Here is a 23,844-nt window from a genome sequence, read left to right as displayed (position 1 = left end):
CTCGAGATATGACGTAAACTGTTGATTTGTACAGGGAACATATATATATATATATATATATATATATATATATATATATATAACCATAAATAATTATACCTGGGTATTCCTTTTTATTTCTATAAATATATAAATTAAAAGTAAAATATATAAGTAGTATGAAAAACACCTTGTATAAAGGGACTTGGATTCGAAGAAATTAGGAGTGTCCTTTGAGGGAGGTTTTACATTAATTTTGTTTTGTCATGAAATAACCATACTTTTTTATTTAGGCTCCAGTTACTTCTTCACTAATATAGTTGCATTTTTCATAACATGTGATGAAATTTATTTTATAACCCTCCTGGTGCTCTCCAGGTGTTTGAAAATTTGATGCCCTCTTTTGATGATGTAGCATAGTTAAACTCAGTTCCCCCCCCCCCTTTTTTTTTTCTCTTAACAAGTTCTGAACAAAGAGTAAGCATGATTTTTTTTCAGAACTTTTATTTAAAAAAAAATTGTGATTGGAAAATATTAGGTTTTTGGAGGATCACCTAGAACAAATCAAAGCAGTTTAAAGCAGGAAATATTTGCATATTTATGATGCATGATTGTTATTAAACCAAAATATTTCAGAAACTCAGAATGTTTTGGGTCAAAATTAAAAAATATTTATTTGAAATTTTTCTTAAACGTTTTTTAAGATATTAAGAAAAAAGTTTTATTCAAAGATATTAATGAAAAAATTGATCTTACTTACCTTCTTCGATGTCTTCCATACTTTATGAAATAGTAAAATGTATAAAAATTGCCGAAGTGTCCTCAACAAGAAAGAAGAGCCTAGTAATTAAACTTGTTTCACTGATAGAGACATGCTGTCTGCCACTTGTTCAAACATGATTTCTATCCTTTGTTTTTATGATATCGGATTAAAAGCTCAAACTCCATTTCACTAAGGTCACTATGAAAGAATTAGTAAAATGAAACAAGTTGAAAAAAATTGCTTTTTCCGTTTTTTGCCCATAGGCTGCCGCATTGTGCGGTGGTCCGGCTGACCGGCACCGCTTCGCAGAAAAATTTGACCGGTTCAGAGCGGAGTATTCATACCAAAAACCTGGCCAAAAGTCAAAACTGGAATGGAAGTTGAAAATTTTTGTTGTGTAAGTTAAATTTTTTTTGCTTATTCAAAAAAGAAAGCACCTTGATAACATTAATAATAATATTCTATACAATATCTTTTACGTGAGTTTTGTGATTCATTTTCGAACTTTTCTGTGATTTATTACTCATGTATACTTTTTTCGAAAAATATTTATCTTATATTTAACATTTCAATATCTTTCATGACAGTTATTTAACACTTAACTTAAAGTTTTATTTCTGTATTGAAGGGGGTGGGAGAACCTCCAGTCGTTCGCTAATTGTTTGACGGACGCAGAGTCCGAAGTTTTTTTTTTTTTTTTCGTTTATTTGCAAAGAAAGGAAAAAAAATAAATAAAAGGAACCCTTTACCAATCCGTAAAAAAAATTAGATGTTTTGAACGGTCCGTAACTGAAAGGGTTTTTTTTCTTTCTTTTGTTTCAAATTAAAAAAAAAAAAGAACAAAAATGAAAGAAACAAAGAAGGGAGAAAAAACCCTCACCGGCAAGTGATTTCTTTTTGAAACTAGCTCGAACGGCATAGCTACGGGGTAACTTAGTGAAATTCCCGCAGATTTTGATCTTTTTTCTCGGATACAGCCAATATTACGTCATAACAAAGTCGTTAAAATAAAATCAGAAAAGAGCTGCAAAGTCTGAGCAATACTCACATGATCCAGATAATCTTCGGGTGTGACGCGTGAGGAGGCGTATGGAGTCATCCACAGTTGCCCAAAGGAATGAAATGTGAAAAATGCTTTTAAGGACTTCCGTAACTTCAAAACTCCGTCTCTTATTGCCTGTGTTTCAAGCTCTGAAAATGCCTTAAATCCCGGGAATGTTGAATCGTTGCATCTTTGTTTCTCATATGTAGTGCCTAGAGTTAAAAATAAAAATTAAACGTGCTTGAGGTTTTTGTCAATTTGTATCAAAATATGCTCAGCAACGGAGCAAAATGAACTAATCATAATGGTTTTTTTTTCTATCTGGGAGATTTTCAACGATATTTTGTTTATGTTCTCTATGCATCAAGTTACTATATCGTGGTCACCTATGTACTAGTATAGCGAAAGCAGGAAAAAAGCGGGTTTATAGCCGGGAATATACGAGTATGCTTCCCGGGAATTTTTAACTAATTTAAAGAAGGGAAAACTTGGTTTATAGTTTAACCTTTTCCCAAAACGATTTCAAAGTCTTATGCTTTTTACTGTTGCAGATGCAAATCACGTAATTTTTTTCTACAAACATTATGCCAATACCCTTATCTGACTATATTTTTATTGGTTTGCAGTTAAATGTTCAACCGATTGATATGAATGTTTAATGTTTTTATGAACGCTACTAACTTATAATTAAGAATTTAAATGATGTATTTGCATATTTAGCACTTTTGAATAATCATAGCACTGATGTAAGTCATATCATTCATAATACTTATCACGCCAGCAAGGGTTGCTTTGGCATAGTTATTTTAGTAGGTACAGTCATAGAAAAAAAAAACGAAACACTCGTTTGTATTCGAAGACTATTGACACTAGAGACACGTGTAAGGTGTTATTATTTCAGGAATAAGAAGTTCTTCAGAATTATGTTAAAAAAAATTGTTGTTAAGGGGTCGTCTACATATTAAAACGAGCAGCAACTTCAAAATTTTCAATGAGAACCCCCTTTTTTATCACATATTTTTGATCAGCATCCTTTTTTAACTTCGTATACGAAGTTTTGTTTTATTCGATCCAGCCGTTACTTCAGAATCGAGTTTTGAAAAATTCCTCTCGTAATGTTAAAAACATATTTTGATATTTTTACTCATAACACAAAAACTAGATCAGGCACGGCAAAGATTGTTTTTTTATATCCAAATATGAATCGACCCAACAATAAAAACATCATTTACAACAGCAAAAATGCAAATTTAGATTTTTTTTATGTATTATGATATTATTTTTTGAAAAAAATATGATCTGAAACCATATTAAATTTTAATAGAAAAACAATCTAGATGAGCTCTTATGTGGGAATCCAAAATTTGAGTTCAAAATAATCAGTAGTTTTCTCGCTATGCTTAAAAATTCATTTTTTCCCATTTTAGGGGACCGTATACCTTTTTAAAACAGAAATTATGAAAGTAAGTTTCTTCGTTAAAAAAGAACAAAATTGTTCAACAAAATAAGCAAGCTAATTATAACGTGGTTTTTCTACATTAGAATTACGTCTATGAAGTTTTTTATTGCATGAATTTATTCGCTGTCTCTGCAGAAGAACAACACAATATTGCAATCGTCAGTTTTTTGTGGATATCGTTTAAACGTCAATATGTAAATAATGCGAAACACTATTTCATTGCTTAATAAAACAATATATTAGAAAACATTTCAAATTAAAAGCTACACTTAAAATGCTTTTTTGAGCAATCACGATTGCTTATTGCTTTCATTTGACTGTTTTTGGCGTGCTATCATTTTTTCCCACCGGCGCGGCGCCACCTTCTGCCAGCACCACCCGTCGCGGCGGCCGGCCTCACGATGCTGCTCCTCTAGCGAAAACCGTCTCCAGGTTGCGTCCATGTCCTACACACACACACACGCATACATACACGCACCAACACACACGCACACACAAACACATACACACACATACACAAACACCACCATACATACACATACCCCTACACACACACAAACACATACACACACGCATGCATACAGACACCTACATATACACACAAATACACACAACTGCTCACACATTCATGCCTGCACACAGACACATATGCTTACACACACACACACACATACACATACACCCCCCCCCACACACACATATACAAACACACACTCGTGATTGCGAAGAACATAATTTGAATTCAAGATGACAAAATTCAAATTATTTTTTTCTTTTTTTTTTTGAGCAATCACGATTGCTTATTGCTTTTATTTGACTGTTTTGATGTCCTATCATTTTATTTTCCCACCGCCACCCTCCGCACCATCACCGTGGACCGGCCGCCTCACGATGCTGCTCCTATAGCGAAAGCCGTCTCCAGGTTGCGTCAATATCGTACACTTACACGCATACATACACGCACGTGCAAACAAACACATACACACGCATACATACACGCACGTGCAAACAAACACATACACACGCATACATACACGCACGTGCAAACAAACACATACACACGCATACATACACGCACGTGCAAACAAACACATACACACGCATACATAACCCTACACACATACACAAACGCATACATACACCTACACACATACACAAACACATACACACACGCGCATACATACAGACACCTACACATACACACACACCTACCTACACACAACTACCTACACACTCATGCCGACACACACATACACATCCCCCCCACCACAAACACTCATACACACAACTGCCCACACACTCATACCTGCACACAGGCACAAACACACACGCCTACATACACACACGCCTACATACATACACACACACACACACACACACACACTCGTGATTGCGAAAAACATAATTTGAATTTCAGATGTCAAAATTCAAATTAATTTTTTTTTTTATTTTTTTATTATTATTAATATTTTTTTTTTATTTTTTTTATTATTATTATTATTATTTTTTTTTTTTTGCGTTTAGCCATTGCCTTTTGTAAAACAATAATTCTGAAGGAAAAAAATCACAACTCTTTCACAGAAACATACAATAAAACCTCGTTGTCTTGCTTGTCATGTTGCAGTCGGCAGTGTAGAATGAATGACTTGTCTCAATGATAATTTGCTAAAAGAAAAAAATTATTGCCATGCCTAAATCAGGGAAAAGCACTCGAAAAATAGCCGACAGTGTGAAATTTCTACTTTAACATTATCCAGATAGGTCAATAGAAAATATTTGCTCTGATCAGTTTGCTGATTTTTTTTTTTTTTTTTTTTTTTTGTTAAGTGTTTCAAAAATTTTCAATGTGTTAAGATCTAGGAGAGGAAATGTCGGCCGCAGTAGTGGGTCGCAAGCTTTGAGCCCGAGTTCTGCACACAAATTAGTTGTTGTGGCTAATTGTGAACTTTTTATTTATTTATTTATTTATTTTATTATTATTTTTTTTTTTGACTTCGTCAAAGATTTATCAAAACATTAATTTTAGATGTAAGATTAAGTAGAGTTTTTGTCTATTTCTAATTGTAATTTAAATACTATTTTTCTACTTACTTTCTCTGAAATTGTCCGTGCATTTCACATTAAAATCATTCTCGCAAGCCAAAAATAAAATTTCAAAATGTTTTCTTTTTTAAATAACATAGAAAAATATGGAAAAAGAAAGAAAGTTATGGTAACAAAATTGTTATCAACTACTGAACGCCTAATTTATTAAATACATGTTTTTCAGATACCAATTTCTGAACGCTCGGCTCCAACTTTACGACATTGGAAATAATTGGGCTACCTAACATTTTACTTTTAAGCAAGGATCAGGTAACACGGACCGGCGCAATCCATCCGAAAACTACTCAGATGCACCCTGTAAATGGGCATGACAGTCCAGAACGGGGAGTAACCGAGCATGAAAGCAGATGTCATGTTATTGAAGCTGAGAGTGCCAACAAACTGGTGGATAAAGAAAATTTGTCTCGCCATCTAGAAACCGTAAACATATAGCAAATAAATTTACTTTACCTACCAGTTTGTTAGCACTCTCAGCTTCAATGACATGACTTGTGCCTTGAGCACGATTGTTTCCGAATCCAGACTTTCTTGTTCATGGTAGGGACGAAATTGCTGCCTCTGGATAGACTAATCCGGTAGTAGATATGCTGTGCGTTGTTTTACAATAAATGGGACAGCCTATTTCCTGTAACTATAGAAAATGTTCGCATGCAAGTATATGGAACGCAAAACAATGTAACAATGCTAATTGCAAGTGCAAAGTTACAAAATCCGAGAAAAGACAAGAAGTCTGATTTCGGTTCACCTTGATTAACATTAAAGTAACTTTTGTCTTTTTAAATTACGTGCTGGATTCATCTCGAATCTCGTTGCTAGAAACAGTATTGCGAAAATACTTGCCTAAATTGCTTTTAAGAGACATTACATGTTTAACCAAAACCGCCGATTCTGTTATGCTTTTTTAATAATACCACGCATTGTGATCTTTCGCATCAAATTTGGATTTAAAACATATTGTCGTTTTTTGATTACAATAAAGCCGCTAAAACAACTACTGTGTTTGTCCACTGTGTTAATTCAAATAACCAAATGTTTCCAAATAAAGTTCGAGTTTGAAAGGTTTGCTCATTAACTGGCATTTTTATTTTCCTGTTTCTTGTTTTATTTTTTAGATTGACACTTAGTTCATTTTATGTATTTAAAGCAAATTTTTACAGAATAAATGGGCCTTGCTTCGCTTGAGTCACCAATCTATTTAATGCCACGTTTCCCCACGTTGTGCGGTACATTTTTTATATTTTTGTATGCGATGTACCAAACTTCTTCCGATGTTCTGCGAAATTAAAAACGCGAATTGCATTTTATATTAAAAGACCTTCTATTTATTCCAAAATAAACCAGTAACATAGGTGCAATACATTTATCAAACATATTTACATAACTTTTCTAGGTATAAAGTTCAATATTCACATTTCTGATGATTAATAATAAATTACACATCTGATAATTTCACATCTGAATGATTAAATAAGCAATCCAATAGGTTCATATTATGAAAAGTCAAAAAAAATTCCATTACTTTCAATTAGTCATTATTCGATTTAATACACAACGATCTATACGAGGGATCCGCCAGTTCCCATTCGTTTTTCTAAGGTTGATCCAGATAGACAAATATCAGTAAATATTTTACTGTTTTTCCAAAAAAAAAAAAGTTTCCGATCATAAATCGCTTTGCGGCGCAACATTATCGGTCAAAAAGTATCGAATTACGAAAAAAAAAGTGAACTTGAAACATCTTGAACTGAGCTGGATAATCTCGGTCCACTCCGTTACTTGGTAAGCCGTGACCTTGAAAGTAGCTTTTTAAATGTGGAGACGGTCTCTAAATCGTTTTTCGTTAATAACTTTTGTTCTACTGCACAGAATGCAATGAAATTTTGTACCCAGGCTGCATTTTGCTGTCTAAACATAATTATGTATCAAAAAATAGGGGTTCCTATTTGAAAATCAAGACTTAGTGCTAATTTTACTTTGTATATGGTTCCTTATCAAAATTTTACTTACGTAGTTTCAAAGAAGACTTTAAACCATGTCGGATAACACTGTTCTTTCCTTTCTAGCATGCATAATGGCCAAATAGTTAAAAGTGTTTCGTTTTTTTTTCTATGACTGTACATACATCAAAAAATAATTTAAATTTCTTTAAAAAAAATAATTGTTCGATGAGCATATTTTTAGTTTTTTCAATTTCAATCTTAAATAACTTGCTCTATACTGAGAGCTTAAATGATTTTTTAGCAATGATATTATCTGAAAAAATCAATCGTGTTTCAAGAGATTCTCTCTCAGAATCAACGTGGAAAAACATGGACTTTGTTTTCTTCCAAAATTCTCGATGTTTCCTACAGTTCCGAGTTTATTCCCGTAGCTCAAAAACTGTGTGTGTGTGTGTGTGTGTGTGTGTGTTTTTCTTTTTCTTTTTTTTTTTTTTTAATCTCTACCTAGCACATATGCATCTGTTCGTCTTTTCATGGCAGTAACTTCTATTGTACGTTTTCCACGAGAAGGCACTGGACTCCTCCCTCGTCACGTGGTATTCGCTGATTCTCTTTCCCTGTTTCCGATAGAAGGAATATTCCGATCACTGCATTTTGTTGTAAAAGCAGCAGTTTTAAAAATGTAAGAATAACTAAAATGACAACAGACAAGTGAAGCAAGTGATGTAAAGGACACTAAGACATTTTTGCACATGAAAATGCACGCCCCAATTAAGGCTGTCTGGTTGCCTCATTTAGAAGCGGGAGGATTGCTTACTGATTACCCCCCGCTTAAAATGGAACTCTACGTTCGAGGAGGAGGGGCGAAGTGACTACTCGTGAAAAACGGACATAATAAACCACAACCGTCATCGGTAGAAAACAAAATCGGCAAATAAAGCTCTTGGAAGATTAAATATTCTCAGGAAGCTATGTGGAACCACATGGGGTTCTAGATCTCGAACCCTGAAGAACACATACTGCTCTATCATCAGACCTGTACTCGAGTATGCTACTCCAATCTGAGCTCTGGCTTCAACTACTACGAAACAATAAATAGATTCTGTGCAACATAGAGCCTCAAAAATTATAATAGTTGCCGTCTCCTCAACTAACAATGAAAAGGCGGAACAAGAAAGTAGTCTACCACCATTGGAAAGCAGACGCAATCTTGCGACTGTCAAATTCACTAATACAGTGGTGGACAAAATTATAGACTCAATTTTTTTTTCTTTTGTTTCAATTACAACATGACTCAGTTTAAATTATTTTCATTGAAGTAAAGATGAATAGTTGAAGAAAGTTCTAAAATTAGTACATCTTATCAATCAAATTAAAAAATTCATAAAGTTAGAAAATTTGCAAATTTAATATTTTATCATTACGTGAAACCTGGACGAAAGTATAAACTCAGAGGTAAAAAATCCAGGATTACGAGAAAGTTTCGTTCCAAAATGTTAATTTAACGCCATAGAATGAATAAATGTTGCCATCAGTAATTTCTAAAAGTTTTGTTTTTGGAAATTAATGAGAAACATATAAATGCACCGCTGGACAAAATTATAAACTTATTTTTTATCATTTTATTCAATCATAATTTAACTCAGTTAAAAAACGTTTTGTTCCAGTAAAGATAAATAACTGACTAAATAGGCCTAAATTCAGTATAACTTATAAACTTTATAAAATAAATAATTTAATTAAAAAAAAATCTCAACTTTAATATCTTTATAATACATGAAACCTGGACAAAAGTAGCAACTCAAAAGTAAGAAACTCTGAAGTTTGGTAGAATTTTATTCAAATACTTAATCATTTAGTATCCAAAAATGAACCAATGCTAAATTACAAACTTACAATACTGCGTAAACATAATTATAAGCTGACAAAATTTTATTTATTTATTTATTTTTTTGAGTTTAGTTAAGTTACATTTGCAATTACTTCAGTAAAACAAAAGCATAGATTTAGGAAAATGTAATTTTGGTATTAACATGGATAAATTGAAAAAAAAATCAATATTTGAAATGTTTTAAAAATTAACACTGCATTAAATCTAGCCATTAGTGTAAACTACAAACTTTTAAAAACGAGTTGGGCCCTCAGATTTCTGAATTACCTCGAATATGCGGCTGGGCATGTAGATTTCACAAGAGTTTCCAACAGCTGCAGTGGCATATGGTTCCATGCTGAAAGTATTGCCCTTTTTAATTCCTCTGTGGTTTGGTACTGGTGCCGATCATAATAAACTTTGCGAACCGTGATCCCCCAAAGATTTTCAATCGGATTAAGATCCGGACTACGAGCTGGCCATTTGATAACTTTGATACCCCACGCTTGAACCATTCTTTTGTACTTTTCGCTGTGTGTACACTCGCGTTATCTTGCTAAAATAACCAGTTACCTCCAGGAAACAGATGAGCGAAAGGTAAGAGATTATCTTCCCCTTATTAATTGGTAATCTTCAGCGTTCTATCTTCAATTAAGAAATGCCGATCCTGCTTTTACCATGCTGAGAGAGTTATTTATCTTTACTGGAACAATTTTTTTTTTCAACTGAGTTAAATTATGATTGAAAAAATGAGAAAGAAAAATGAGTTTATAATTTTGTCCAGCGGTGCATTTATATGTTTCTCATAAATTTCCAAAAACGAAACTTTTAGTAATCACTGATGGCAACATTTATTCATTCTATGGCGTTAAATTAACATTTTCGAACGAAACTTTCTCGTAATCCAGGATTTTTTACCTTTGAGTTTATACTTTTGTCCAGATTTCACGTAATGATAAAATATTAAATTTGCAAATTTTCAAATTTTATGAATTTTTTAATTTAATTGATAAGATATATTTATTTTAGAACTATTTCTTCAACTATTCATCTTTACTTCAATGAAAATAATTTAAACTGAGTCATGTTGTAATTGAAACAAAAAAAAAAAAAAAAAATGAGTCTATAATTTTGTCCATCACTGTAGACTCCGCAGCAACAACAACGATCATATCTCTGCCAGAGGCTTTAATAACTGGAATACTTCGGCAAGGCTTAAAAGATCATCAACTCTCCAGTTAGATAGATACATTCAAAAACAGACAAATCCGGAGCATTCATTCCTTGATTTCTTCCTGGAACCTCTTTTTCCAAGAACACCTGCACCTAACACGACTATTCATCTGAACTTGCTCCAACCATGCTCGAAAAAAAAGAGTATCCCATTCTACTCAAACAAAAGGGCCTCGAAACCAAAAAAAAAAGCTTTCGCAAGAACACCTAGCTATTGCGTTTACTGATGGTTCTTCAGACAAATTTGTCAATGGAGGTGCATCCTTTTCACTCTTCCAAGTCGACATAAATTCAATCTTAAAATTAACACAGAATTAATTTCCTCTAATTTCACCAGCGAACTCATGGTGATGAAGGAAGCTATAACTGTTTACGCAACTAATTTTCAAGCTATGGATCTTGCAGAGGGACTAGTTGTCTCTCAGACTCTAAATCAGCCCTAGAGGCCATCCAAAACGGAGAGACAAACATCACCTCCACCATAAACGACTTGCTCGATCGGATGCATTGCAAAGGGAAATCTTGTGTGTTGCAGTGGATACCCGCATATGTAGGCATCGAGGGGAATGAGTGTGTGGACGCCCTGGCCAAAGAGGCACGTGGTCTTGACCAACCTCTTCTGACCATCACACTGGTAAATGCGAAAGCAGTGACCAGATGCAGATTTCTAAACCAGCCCTTAAAGAAACCTTTGATAACCGACTTCGACTTATACAATACAAATACAAATACAAAAGAGACGACCAGCAACAGGTTCTGGGCCCAGCTAGACTGGTCCTAGTTAATTTACAATCCTCTGAAGATCAATGGCCCTCTTAAAACTATCTACTCCCTTGCTCATTATCACCTCTTCCGGTAAGCTGTTCCAAGGTTCCACTACCCTGCTAAAATAATAATTTTTCCTAATATCCATGTTAGTCTGAGATTTAAATAGCTTAAAACAATGACCCCTGGTCCTGTTTTCAGTGCTAAACTTCAGCCCCGTAACATCTTTCATTTTAATAAATTTAAACAACTGAATCATATCCCCTCGGTCTCTTCTTTGATCAAGACTACATTTTTAGCCTTATAAGCCTGGAATCATAGACAAAAAGAGAAAGTCCATTTATTAGCCTTGTTGCCCGCCTTTGAACCCTTTCCAATACATTAATATCTTTCTTAAGATAAGGAGACCAAAACTGAACAGCATACTCCAAAGACTTTACTAGAGACATCACAACCACACTCGCCCGGCTAAGAACAGAGCATTACAAGGGAATAAAAATACTTCCTGACGGGACAAGAACTTATCTTTACTGTAAGAACTGCCCAGAGACCTAACTCACACCAAGACACATCTTTGAATGCATAAGCCTGCAGCGATCTTGAAACTCGGCTTGCTACCAGACAGATCTTCTGCAGGAGACCCTCTACAGTCCTGAGGCACCGAAACTGGCGGCTGCGGTCCTTCGGAACTTCGACAATATTTGACACAATCTATGGATACGACATCATCATCAGCATCACATTTTATGCACGAAGTATTTTTGACCGCCTTTCATTAAATGATGGTGATGTCACACCGATTGCAAAGCGAAAAAAACTCGGAGGCAGGATTGATGTGCTTGTCATTTGTGAAATTTTTTTTGACTAACCTTCTAGTGGGAGCGCGTAACTAAGAGATACACAAAGAGGTAGTTTCGTAGCTTAATGCCAAATAAAACAACGAACGTATCTTTTTCAGCAGATTTCTGATTCAAATTTCCATTAATATGTAAACTAAACGCATTGCAGGTTCCTAAACTACAACTCTACTGCTGTTAAAATTAGAAAACACGCCATTAATTTTAGCATGGTAAATCGCAGTTAAACTTTCAAAAAATATTTCAACAAAATAGTAGCGTCAATTTCGATTTATTTTGTTGCTGTATTACGCATAGCTTTAGTGTAGGCCTAGTAGCTCGACTGGTAAGAGCATCCTACCAATAACGCGAAAGTCATGGAGTTGATCCTCATATGGGTCAGAAAGTTTAGTTTTTGAATGACTAATTTTTTATTAGCCGAATCCTGTTTCAAGTATCCGGGAATATTTCACCTTAAGGATTTTAATCCACAGTTGTGTTGTTGCGTTGAAATCCGATAAAAACCCCTTTATTTCATCTCTTTAAATACACTATATATGCCCAAAAGTATTGGAACACTTTCAGAAATTCACATTTTTACGTATTTCTCGAGAAATAAAAGACCAATTGCTCTGTAATTTTTTTCTCATAAAAAAATAAACTCTAACTATCATTTTCCAATTACAATTAGGTCTGCTATTCATTTAGGGGACCAGCAACAAATTGAGGAAACAAAAAAAGTTTTTGATCATTTTTCATTGTAAGTAGTTAGGAATAAGCTATAAATTTCAGAAATAAGTTGAAAACCTATCTAAAACTTATTTTTATATTTTCGTAAAAGTTTCTCTTATACTCGCGGATATATAAACATTTCTTTCAAAAATACATTTTTTTTTGTTGTTGAACCTTTTCGGCTTATACCACGCAAAGTTTTTTGTCAAATTTTACTAAACTTTCAGAATATTTGACAGCATGTTAGAGAAACGTAATAATGAAATTTGAAGTTAAAATATTGAAAATTTAATAAAATATGAACGTTTAAAGCAATTACTCCTCTTAAAACACGGCTGCTGTAAAACTCTTTTCCCAACAATCGACTTTTCTCTCCACGGAAAATTCAGTCTCTTTCTTTAAAAAGAAAGTACAGTCGACTCCCGCTACAACGCCACCCGACTTACGCGAAATGGCTATAACGCGATTTTTTTTCACTAGTAAAGAATTTTAGGCCTAACGCGAATTCCTCCCCACAACGCAAAAATTTTCGATGGGGAATCGTGGTGCGCAAGTATTGGCTTTGTAATTGGCTACTATAATTTTTTTTTTCGTGAATAGACCTTCATCCTTTTCGCATCACTGCTAGCGGAAGTTCCCACACCGTACTAGTCTGAACATCGCTCACACAAATAACTACTCCTTAGTTTCCATTTATTTTTTCATTCTAAATTAGAAAGTTGATGAAATATAATGACACCTAAGAGCGCTGTTTGATCTAAAGTTTGTGAAGATAGAAAGAAAAAGAGAAAGTTTTTAACAATTAAAGGAAAACTAAACCTTCTAGATGTTAAAGCTGCTTGAAAAGCTGAATCTCAACTAAAAAATGCGTCGAAGGTAGCACGACACAATTAGGTATGATTGATTCTTCCATATTCCATACATACAATTTAAAGTCAAGAAAAGGAAACCTGTAAAAGTTTACCGAGTATCGAATAATACTTATTAAAATGTAAAAATTTGTGGAAATGGAATCTGCTCTTGTATTGTGAATTAAAGAAACCTGGAAGAGGGGTCTTGCCATAGATGGAAACGTTATAAAAGAATTAGTGAAGAAACTGTTTAAAAATGCATTAGAATAACGGTTTGATCATGCAGCCTAAATCATTATCATCTTCACTTTTTTAAGTTACAAATATCATTACTGGATCTACTGTACAGTGCAACTATAGTGCATTTGCTTTTCTTACTGTATACTGTACTCACCGTATACTGGTTTACTTTATGTCTTTCTCTCCCATCGATCATTGATTTTGAGCATCGTAGCAGTATTTAATATTAAATAAAACGTTTTTTTTTTTTTTTCAAAAATATAAGTAAACATTCGGTTTTTTATGTAAGAAACAGTAACGTATAGTAAAGAAATGTTTTTTTTACAGTTGAGGGGGAGTTTACAAGTGTCTAAAGTAATTGGGTACGTTTATAAAAGTTTTTACGCATACCCTTTTCCACAACGCGAAATTTCGACTTGCGCGAGGGGTCTTGGAACGCATCCCTCACGTAAGTCGGGACTCGACTGTATTTGTTGCAGCTTTCTTTATTCAATGTTTTTTCTTAATTTGAGCATAATTAAGTAGGTGTGTGTCTTTTATGATTTGCAAATTTAAACTGATTTTGTAGAAGTGGTTCGATAAATAGAGAGAGAACGCACTGAGAACAGGAGAGCGCAATTTATTCTTCCCTGAAATTTTATAAAGTTGCTATGTAATTAAAATAAAAACTGAGTAATAAAACATTACGGAAACGAAATTTCTGAAATAAAAAAAAAATCTACCTAAATCTGGGACAGGTAGGAAAAGCACTAATTTTGCCTCTTTATTCACGTATCAGTGTCCCTTAAAAAAATTACACCCCCTCCCAGGAAAAAATCCCGAGGGCGCCACTGGCTCGGGCCAGCTAGTATTCATTTGTTTTCATATAGAGAGTTTAAATTTGGAAGTTCTAAGGAGGTAGTAACAACTGCAAATATACTTACTAGTAAATTTATGCCCGAAATTTCTGTTGAGGTCCACTCCCATGCACTTAGTTTTGTTGAGTGATGTGTTTTTCCTCCAAAGTCGGTCCTATGGGAAACAAAGAGGCTTAGGGGCATATTCTACTCTAAGACAATTGATCATATTCGATACTATGGAATTCAATCTACCAATAGCGCATACAAAAATTTGCTTTGCCCCACCCAGAAGGAAATTATTTCTCGCGACGCTGCTGATCGATAGAATTGAATCGAGTTGACTATGCCCTTTAATGGCACCCTCACGGAATCATTCCGTTTTGCGTTGACGTCATAATTCTCGCCTCAACCGTTGCAGCATAGAAATTCCGCAAACGGAAACGGTTTGAGGAATTAGTCATGTCGTCAATACAAACCTAAAAGCAAATGAATAAATCCGAAACATTGTGAGATAATCTGGGATTATGTGACGCTGGCATGTAATACCAGTGTCTTTCATAATCAACGGGAGAGTGTCCACTGTTTGTCATGCAGGGCAGGATGAGTTTTGAAAGTTATGTCAATTTGCAGGGCGATAAATTTTGTTTTTACCAAAAACACCGTTAATTACGAGTGGAGGCAATTTGTTTTAACTGGATAATGATTAATTACAATTTTCTTAAACTTCAAAATCATGCTTGATGCTAATTTCGTGAAATTACTTTACTGGTCGACCAAAGGGACCGATCTAAATTCCATGGGAGCTTCGTGAAGCATTTTAGCCCATGGAATGTTAACAAATGTCATTCAATATCGAAACAAGCAAGAACTAATTTTCTCCATCGAAAAAAAAACAGGATAAAAATCTCCAAGAACGTTCTTCAGCTTCTCTGATGCCAAGCCTGATAACAGCGATTGAAAAAATGGCGAAATTCTTATTTATATGGAAGTTTCAGGGAAAAACACACGTCGTCTTCATAGTTTTGTCCAGTTTTCGCAATGACATTTTAGATTAATTATGGTTAAACATCTTTATTTTGTATTTTCAAATAGTCTCCCTTGTTTTCCATAAGCTGAATTAAAAAAAAAAATCAAGGAGTAAGGGGGGGATGAAGTTTTTGAAATATCACATTAAAAGATTTTATAATTTTCTTAAACTGAAAATATCAAATATTTCCAAATGTTAAAAGCAAAACAGTATTCAATTCATCCTTTCTTCTCTTGTCATCCTCTATTTTATTCTTAAAAAGTTAGGTTTTTAAAAAAATTGGAATGTATAACTTTTATAATCCTCCCCTGGATTCATTTCACTCCTCCATATTTAATCTCAATTGTCTAAAAGACGTCAAGAAGTACTTTCATTTTTTGAAAAAAATTCCTTACAATATCCTTGAGCTGAAAAAAAAAAACGGGAAAGATATTAGAAAGTCACTTACAGTAGTAAAAGTATAGTTATACCCGTCCGGATTCACCACCGGGAAAATGTAAAAGTCATAAGTATCCAACAGGGTCGCCACACTGGAGTTAGTCGGGTAGTTGGTTGAGAGTAATTTTATGTAATACACAGCCATAGCTACGGTAATCCTCTCCCGGGCATGTGTCCCTGCATCGATCCATACAGCTGGCTTGCGTCTTTTGCTTTTTCCGCCTATCTGAAAAAGTTCATGAATCTTGCAAAACTACAGTATAGAAAAACGCGAAGACGATCGTGTAGGATGTCTCAGCACGTGAAACTTTGCTATGTGCTTGAGAAAATGCCAAAAGTTCTATCTTTACGACACGCAGTTTTTGAAAAAAAAAAAAAAAACTGGTAGAGATATTGTATGACTTGTTACAAAGTGTTCCAAAAATGACTGATACATTTGAAAAGTCAAAGAAAACTAAACGGGCAGCGACAGAAATATGCCGTATGTTACATTATGCTTGGGACACCAGAAAATTTTCAGACAGAAAAACTTTCAAAAATAGTTGCAATGTTCTTCAAGAGATGGCGCTGCGGGTATTTTAAAAGGCATGAACGAAAACGTTGTCTGTAAGATCGCCAAAACCCAGTTGTTTTGAAAAATCAATAAAAACTAAACGAGCAGCATTGGCTTTTCAAATATACCGGTCATTTTGACGATCTTACTGACTGCAGCTTCATTAATACCTTTTGAAATACCTGCAGCGCCATCTGTTGAGGAACATTGTAACTAATTTTGGAAGTTTGTCTGTCTGAAAATTTACTGTTGCTCCAAGCATAATGCAACAAACGGTATATTTCTATCAGTCATGTTTGGAACACCCTGTATCTGATTCAAGAAAATTGAACCTTTATTCGAAACTTGAACTACACTAAACCCTTAATAATCGGTACAGCCGTTTAGATACAATTTACCAAATAGCTTGGTAACTATATCCAGAAACTGCAGTTTCGTCCTCGTTTAGACTCATCTAGAACACCTTGAAACGGACTGACAGGTCGACTTTTCCGACATTTTGGTTTCAGAACAGATTTGGATCCAACCTTGTTTCTAGTATTTATGAATAAGTTATAATATTCTCTGGTTGCTATGTCGTAAAACAATAGATGATAAGTTGAGTAAATTGTCACTTAAGATAAATCTAGAAAGATAACTTCGATCATAAATAATTCAACAAAAAGCATCGGGAAATGTTTACTGTAATAAATCTCTTTTTCGCATCTTATTTGTTCCTAATTTATATTAATTAAATTTTCTTCATTTACAGAATAAAACAATCAATCATTAATCAGGAAACACATCTACAGTCACCAGTTTTCTGCATCGAGGCTTTTGTACAAATACTAATTTTGTCCCCTGATGAATTTGGGACCGAAATGTCGGATAAGTCGGCTCCCCTTATCAAGTGGCCTTAGGCTCATCAGTCTGGAATAATACGCAATCGAGCTGGAGACTGATGTCATCTCATTGAAGCCGAAAGTGCCAAAGAACTGGCAGATAAAGTAAATTTATTTCACCAGCGAAAGCGCCCAGCATGGTGCGGTTGAACTCGTAAATTCATTCTTTTTTTTTTAAATCTTTATTTTAGTTCAAATTTGCTTGTTTTCAAGCTAAAGGAAAATATTAAATATGTTCTTTTTATCCAACTATTGATATTTCATTTAGTAAAATTAAAAGCTGTAACTTCACGAAATCACAAATTTGAAAAAAATCGTGTTTTATTGTGAAAAGGAGTCCTTTTTCTAAGAAAATAAAAAGAAGTGAGTTTTTGGATGTGAAAAACATCCAAAGAAATAAAAACTTTTATCTGTGCGTATGAATGATCTTGTTTTCATGTGTCTTAAATGTATATGTATGTATGTTCCAGTAGCGCCGACTCCATGGGGCTTGAGGGGGCCCGAGCCCCCTCAATAGTTTGTTTTGGGGGGCAGAGCCCCCTCAATAATTTAAGAACATTATTTGTCATATTGTGGTTTCTAAAATCACAAAATTATGTTGGTATTTTTTACTTTCCTTGTTTGAAGATAGTTACATTGTAAAATACATTCAGTAATGAATTAAAACAAATAACTATTGCTGTAGTAAGCAGGTTAATTGAAAACGAGTGGTGTGAATAAGGATAGTGTTACGGTGCTGAGAGCACTCATAGAATTTGTCCCAGTGCGCAAACCTTCGGATGAAGTCTGTCGTCGGCGGCTATCTCATCTAAATAAGTGTTGCTGATCTGGAAAAAATATATCAGGGTTTGATTTGTACATTTAATGGAAGGCGTGATAGTTTTCTTCAATTATTAGAGTTAATGAAGTTATCTGTTTATTAACTTTTTTAACTCTATTAAAGCATTAATTTTGATACATTATTTTTATTTAATGAACTCTAGGCCTTATTCAAAGCAAGCTTAAATTAGTTATGTCACTTTTAGTAATCAAAGTGTGACATCAATCGTTTATGCTTTATTTTTTTAATGATAGTTTAGATTTATTTAAATATCATTTCAATCTTTTCAGAGCTATATATTCACTGCTAATAGACTAAAAGTATAATTATTACTGTAAATTAAATTAGCTTTTCACAAAAATACCATTTTTTCTTTTTTTTTTCAAAGCCAAAAAATGTGTCGTCTTGTCGATTTTCTCAGAGTGTCGATTTACCGAGAGTCGAGTTTTTGGGGTTCTAATGTTGATCATGTGACTCTAAAATGCTTAAAAAACTTTAAAACTCACTATTTTTTTATCTCAAATTTAGAAAATTTCAACTGGCAAGGCCCCCGTTATGGTACCCTCCCCCCAATAGTTGTTTTGAATCGGTGCCACTGGGAGTGCCTTTCCATGCAACTCAAGTGCACTACCTTGTATAGTGCGGTAGCCTAGCTATGGTACTGCACGTCTCCCCACAAAATGGAACTGTAAAATTATCCCTCACTTAAGGCAAGTGACATGATCTAATTGAAGCAGAAAATTTGTGTACCAATTTTTAGATTGTTTTACTTTGAAAATGCCCTGTCACATATGTTTGTTTGTATAAATTATACACACCAGAAAATATGTAAGTTGGCATTTTCAAGGCACAAAAATCTGAATTTTTTCGGGGGGGGGGGGCTCCGTGCTTTAACATACTCCCTAAACCCCAGTGACATCCGGCTCCCCCAATAATTTTTCCAAGTCGGCGCCCCTGGTATGTTCACCATGCAAAACCACACAGCAAAATCGATCAGAAAGAAATTCAGCAAAAATATCAATCATTTCTCGAGAAAACGAACGCGAATAGTCCCCATTTTATAGTTTTGTTTCTATTACAATTTTAAGTAAAATCATGAACCTTGAGACAGTGTTGCCAGATTGGGGGAAATTTCCCCATTTTGAGGAAATCTGTTGCTCTCTGGGGAAATTTTGGGGAAATGGGTTTTGAGGGGAATTCTTTGGGGAAAATTTTTTTTCTTAGGGAAAACCTGGGGGGAAAAAAACTCAAGGAAAAAAGTTTTTTTTTTCGTATTTAGATTCGTGTCAAGAAGTAGTAGTTACATTGTTTGTATTAAACAGTGTTGGTTTAGCTTTAATCAACTTTATGGAATTCGCATTTCGCATTATGTGGAATATTATGCTACGGAATTCGCATTAATGTTCTGCGTGAGTAACTAGTTGATACGTGAAACGGGTAAACATATGTGTGATGAAGAATGTTCTTGGATAAATATATACAAAAATCATAGTTTAAATGTACATACAGAAGCAGATTAGTAAATGCAAGTATTAAAAAAAAAAAAAAAACATTTGGCTATTTCTCATCTCTCGGCAGAACGGTCTAGGCGCTATGCGCGTCACAGAGATCCTGACAGACAGAGAGACTTTCAGCTTTATTATTACTACAGATAAAGAAGACAAAAAAAAAAAAAAAAAAAAGCGAAAATGGGAAGAAAAAAAAAAGTTGGGGAATTTTATAAGAAAATTTGGTTATTTGGGGGGGGGGGGGAATTTTTTTTCAAGAGACAAAAATATTAGAGGAAGTCCATTCATTTTCTGAAAATATTAGTGGAAAAATAATTTTTGAATCTGGGGAATTTTGGTAGAAAACATCGCTTTTTGGGGAAAAATTGGAAGGGAATTGGGGAAATCTGGATTTGACCATCTGGCAACACTACCTTGAGAATACAAGTCTGACATATGAAATATATGAAGCATGTAAGAAGCAACTGTCAGCACTTTACCTTAATTCCTCGTATCGGGTTGCCTCCAGCCGTTTTTCCGATGTCTATTGTCGTCACGTGATTCACATATGTTTTACTCAAATAGGCAATAAAATCCAATATCTGAAAAATATAAAAACAAAACGCATCAAGGGAAGCCGATATGTCTAAAGTCCAAAACCGTTTGTGTTAGCGGAACACTTCCCTAAATTGAAATAAAAAAAGTTCGTCATTTATTATAGAGTTCATAGCAGGGCCGCACTGTCGGAGGGAAAATAACTGACTCCAGCACCGACCCCTGGAATTTTCGAGTCTTAGACTCCAACTCCCTTTACCCCAAAATCATTTCGACTCTGTCAGCACTGGCAGAGTTGCGGACTTAGAGGAAAATGACCGACTTCGACTCCTGGAATTTTAAACCATTGACTCCCCTGCTCCTATTCCTTTACCGCAAACTCAGTTCGACTCCCCGCCTCGAAGCCCTGGTTTATAGTACAGTGGAACCTCAGAAATCCGAAATAATTGAGACTAAGTTCTGTTCGGATTCCATAAAGATTACCAGATAGGCCTTTCGGATTACCGAACGGCCTATCTGGTAGCTATTGTTAGTAGCTCAGAAGTAATCTGAAAGTCTTTGTGCGAAGTTAAAAATGAAGAAAATTTACCCTTAATAAAGCATGAGTGCTTAATACGTCTTCTACGTAATGGTAGCTCAAGTATACAGCAGCTCCAGCGCATAGATCTAGTATAATTAGATATAAAACTCCATAGCACGGCCGCAAATGAACGCACGAATCTTAATTAAATGGGAAAAAGCGTAGTCTACCCAGGATGCAACTGCAACCTCTGATCTCCAGTTATTGTGCCTAGAAAGAGGCCTATTTCTACTAGGCCACATGCATGCACTTTTCAGACGATTGCCCGTCTATTCAGTTGCCCATGGAATCGGTTTCTCGTTGTGTATCAAGCTGATACTATATCTATGCTCCAGCTGATGAAAAGCTCATGCGTCACTGATGTAACATTGCGTCATCAAGCGGATTCAGCTCGTAATAATGAGCAGAATCGGCTTAATGACCGTCCCCGAAAAATTACCGAAGTCAGATCTACTCAATAAGGTACAGAGCAATATTATACATAGTATTCACGCGTTCAGTGAAAGAAGCAGTATTTGAAAAACTAACTTAGCTTTTTAATCGTAGTTATTGAACTTTCCATTCTCCAAACCTTGTTTTAAGCCTCCATTTCAAAAGCTGTTCGGATTACCCAGAATTTCGTGTCGCCGGGGTTAGGATTTCTGCGATTTCTGTTCTCATATCATAATATCCACCTTTTTGTTGCGAAAAAAGGAGGGTCATTCAGATTTTAGTTAGTTTTTGCTGTCTAAGCATACCATTTACGACAAATCATGATTAGGAACCGTGAGTGGTAATGACATTTTAGTACTTGCATTAAGTCTCCACATAAATAAGTAAAATCACATTAAAAAAAATGTTATCGAAAACATTTTCCCAAAGCTGCTAATTGCCTGGGACAACAAATTGCACCTCTCTAGACCCCATATGCATTTACAGAATAGTCAAGAAACAACGAGAAAATTCTTATCTAATGTAATAGGGTTGAAATCACTTACATCTTCATACAAATGATATTTTTCAGTTGATAAGAAGGCTATGTTATCTGTAAGCGAAACATTGACTGAAGCAATGTGGGTTCTCTCCTGAGCAATGTGAGTTTTCTCCTGTTCAATTGCCCTGAAAAAGTGTAAAAGGCTGCAGTTATGTAACATGCGAAATTTTAGCCAATTATAGCGCACATACAGTTCAATACTGCCATAAGTCTACTTTTTGATTTTAGGGCAGTTTTGCATTACTATCATTTTGGACTTTGACAGACACAAGGGTTTAAATTTAATTACAGTAAAGCCTCTCGATAATATTCAGAACTCTTCACGGAGAAACTATGCATATTGTGCTGAAAAACTTTTAAGATCTGCAATTTTGTCTGTTATACATGTGCGTATTAATTAAAACATTCGATGGTTTTTAATATTAAAAAATCAAAAACCAAAACTAGCGGTAATTCGAACTTTCGATAAGTAGAAGTTTTTTGTCAGTCTCTTTAGATTTGAGTTTTTGAGAATCGACTGTACTGGGTGGAGCCTACTTTCCCGTAAAAGTAAAAGAAAGAAGAGGAAGAAGTACCGCCTAGAAGTAAACAAGCCTACTTTCCCGTAGGTCAATATCAATTTTCGAGCATAAAAACTATTTTCTCATTCAATTGAGGTTGACACTATGTCAATATTTGACGTTTGCAACTGATTCCAAAAAAAAAAAGGGAAGAAAAAACGAAAAGAAATATACAACTTTTATGAAAAAAAAGTTTAATGATAAAGAATATGTAGGATTAAATTCAATTTCTTAAATTGAATGTGCTTATTTTTCAGAAAAATTCAACCATTAATGAATTTTCTGTTGGAAACACTTTAAGGCTATTTTGTCTAATATTTTAGCGCATAATTTTCCAAGAGGCAAATTGAATAACAGAATGTCAAAAGAATATTCCTTCCAACATTTAATTTTTAATCTCAATATGTGTGAAATTGATATAGATACAAATAAAGTATCAGCAGTAATGCAAAGGTACAGGGTGACCAACAAAGGACTCCCTGGTTTCAAAATTAAATATCTCGAAAACAAAGGACGATATTGAATAATATAAACGGTATTTTTATTGTGAAACCAAAATCATGTACGGAAACTTGGAAATTAGTTTAAAAAAGTGCCAACAGGTGGCGCTGCACACTGTAATTGCAATAGAAGTCTCCATAAATAGTGATGCAAGAGGTTGGACGATAATTTCTAGCGTATTTGCAAGCATATCAAAGAGACTAAACAACTGATGAAGCAACTAACCTCATCGCAGCACTATTTATAGAGACTCCTATTGCAATTACATTGTGCAGCGCCACCTGTTGGCAGTTTTTAAAACTAATTTCCAAGTTCCTGTATATGATTTTTATGGGTTTCACAATAAACATAGCGGAATGTGCTACTTCAGGGTATTTTATTACATTCCCCATGCCATTATGACCAACATCCTTATTGGCAGCTAACTCCTAAAAGTAGCTGAAGAAGCAAAATAACACACGATCTTAATAACCAACTAGCATTCCCGTGTCCGGCATTGCTCGGGTATTGGAATCAGCAGGAGATAACAGTGCTTGGTGAACCTTTACGAAAATCCCCTATAATAATTACTTATTACCTATAATTTTTTCGAATTGTGGGAGGGTCCCGGTTCCCTGGACTCCTTATATATATATATATATATATATATATATATATATATATATATATATATATATATATATATACTATATATATATATATATATATATATATAATATATATATATATATATATATATATATATATATATATATATATATATATATATATATATATATATATATATATATATATATATATATATATATATATA

At 34.3% G+C, this 23,844-nt stretch overlaps 1 protein-coding gene across 1 annotated transcript in view; it reads right to left on the bottom strand.

Annotated features, from left to right (window-relative positions):
• The window catches only part of LOC129230400 (carboxypeptidase B-like), a 29,175-nt gene extending 5,915 nt beyond the window's left edge, over positions 1–23,260 (bottom strand). Inside the window, exons 1-7 of the mRNA XM_054864798.1 lie at positions 23,256–23,260; positions 21,974–22,094; positions 20,362–20,463; positions 18,328–18,381; positions 16,131–16,346; positions 14,740–14,827; positions 1,791–1,996 (exon numbers count right to left, since the gene is read on the bottom strand). Coding sequence (XP_054720773.1) covers positions 1,791–1,996; positions 14,740–14,827; positions 16,131–16,346; positions 18,328–18,381; positions 20,362–20,463; positions 21,974–22,094; positions 23,256–23,260 — 792 coding nt within the window. The remainder of the gene's footprint in view (positions 1–1,790; positions 1,997–14,739; positions 14,828–16,130; positions 16,347–18,327; positions 18,382–20,361; positions 20,464–21,973; positions 22,095–23,255) is intronic.
• Positions 23,261–23,844: the final 584 nt, after the last annotated feature.

Source organism: Uloborus diversus, chromosome 9 (assembly GCF_026930045.1).
Source record: "Uloborus diversus isolate 005 chromosome 9, Udiv.v.3.1, whole genome shotgun sequence".
Classification (NCBI taxonomy): Eukaryota; Metazoa; Arthropoda; class Arachnida; order Araneae; family Uloboridae; genus Uloborus; species Uloborus diversus.
This window is presented reverse-complemented; position numbering and strand designations above follow the sequence as displayed.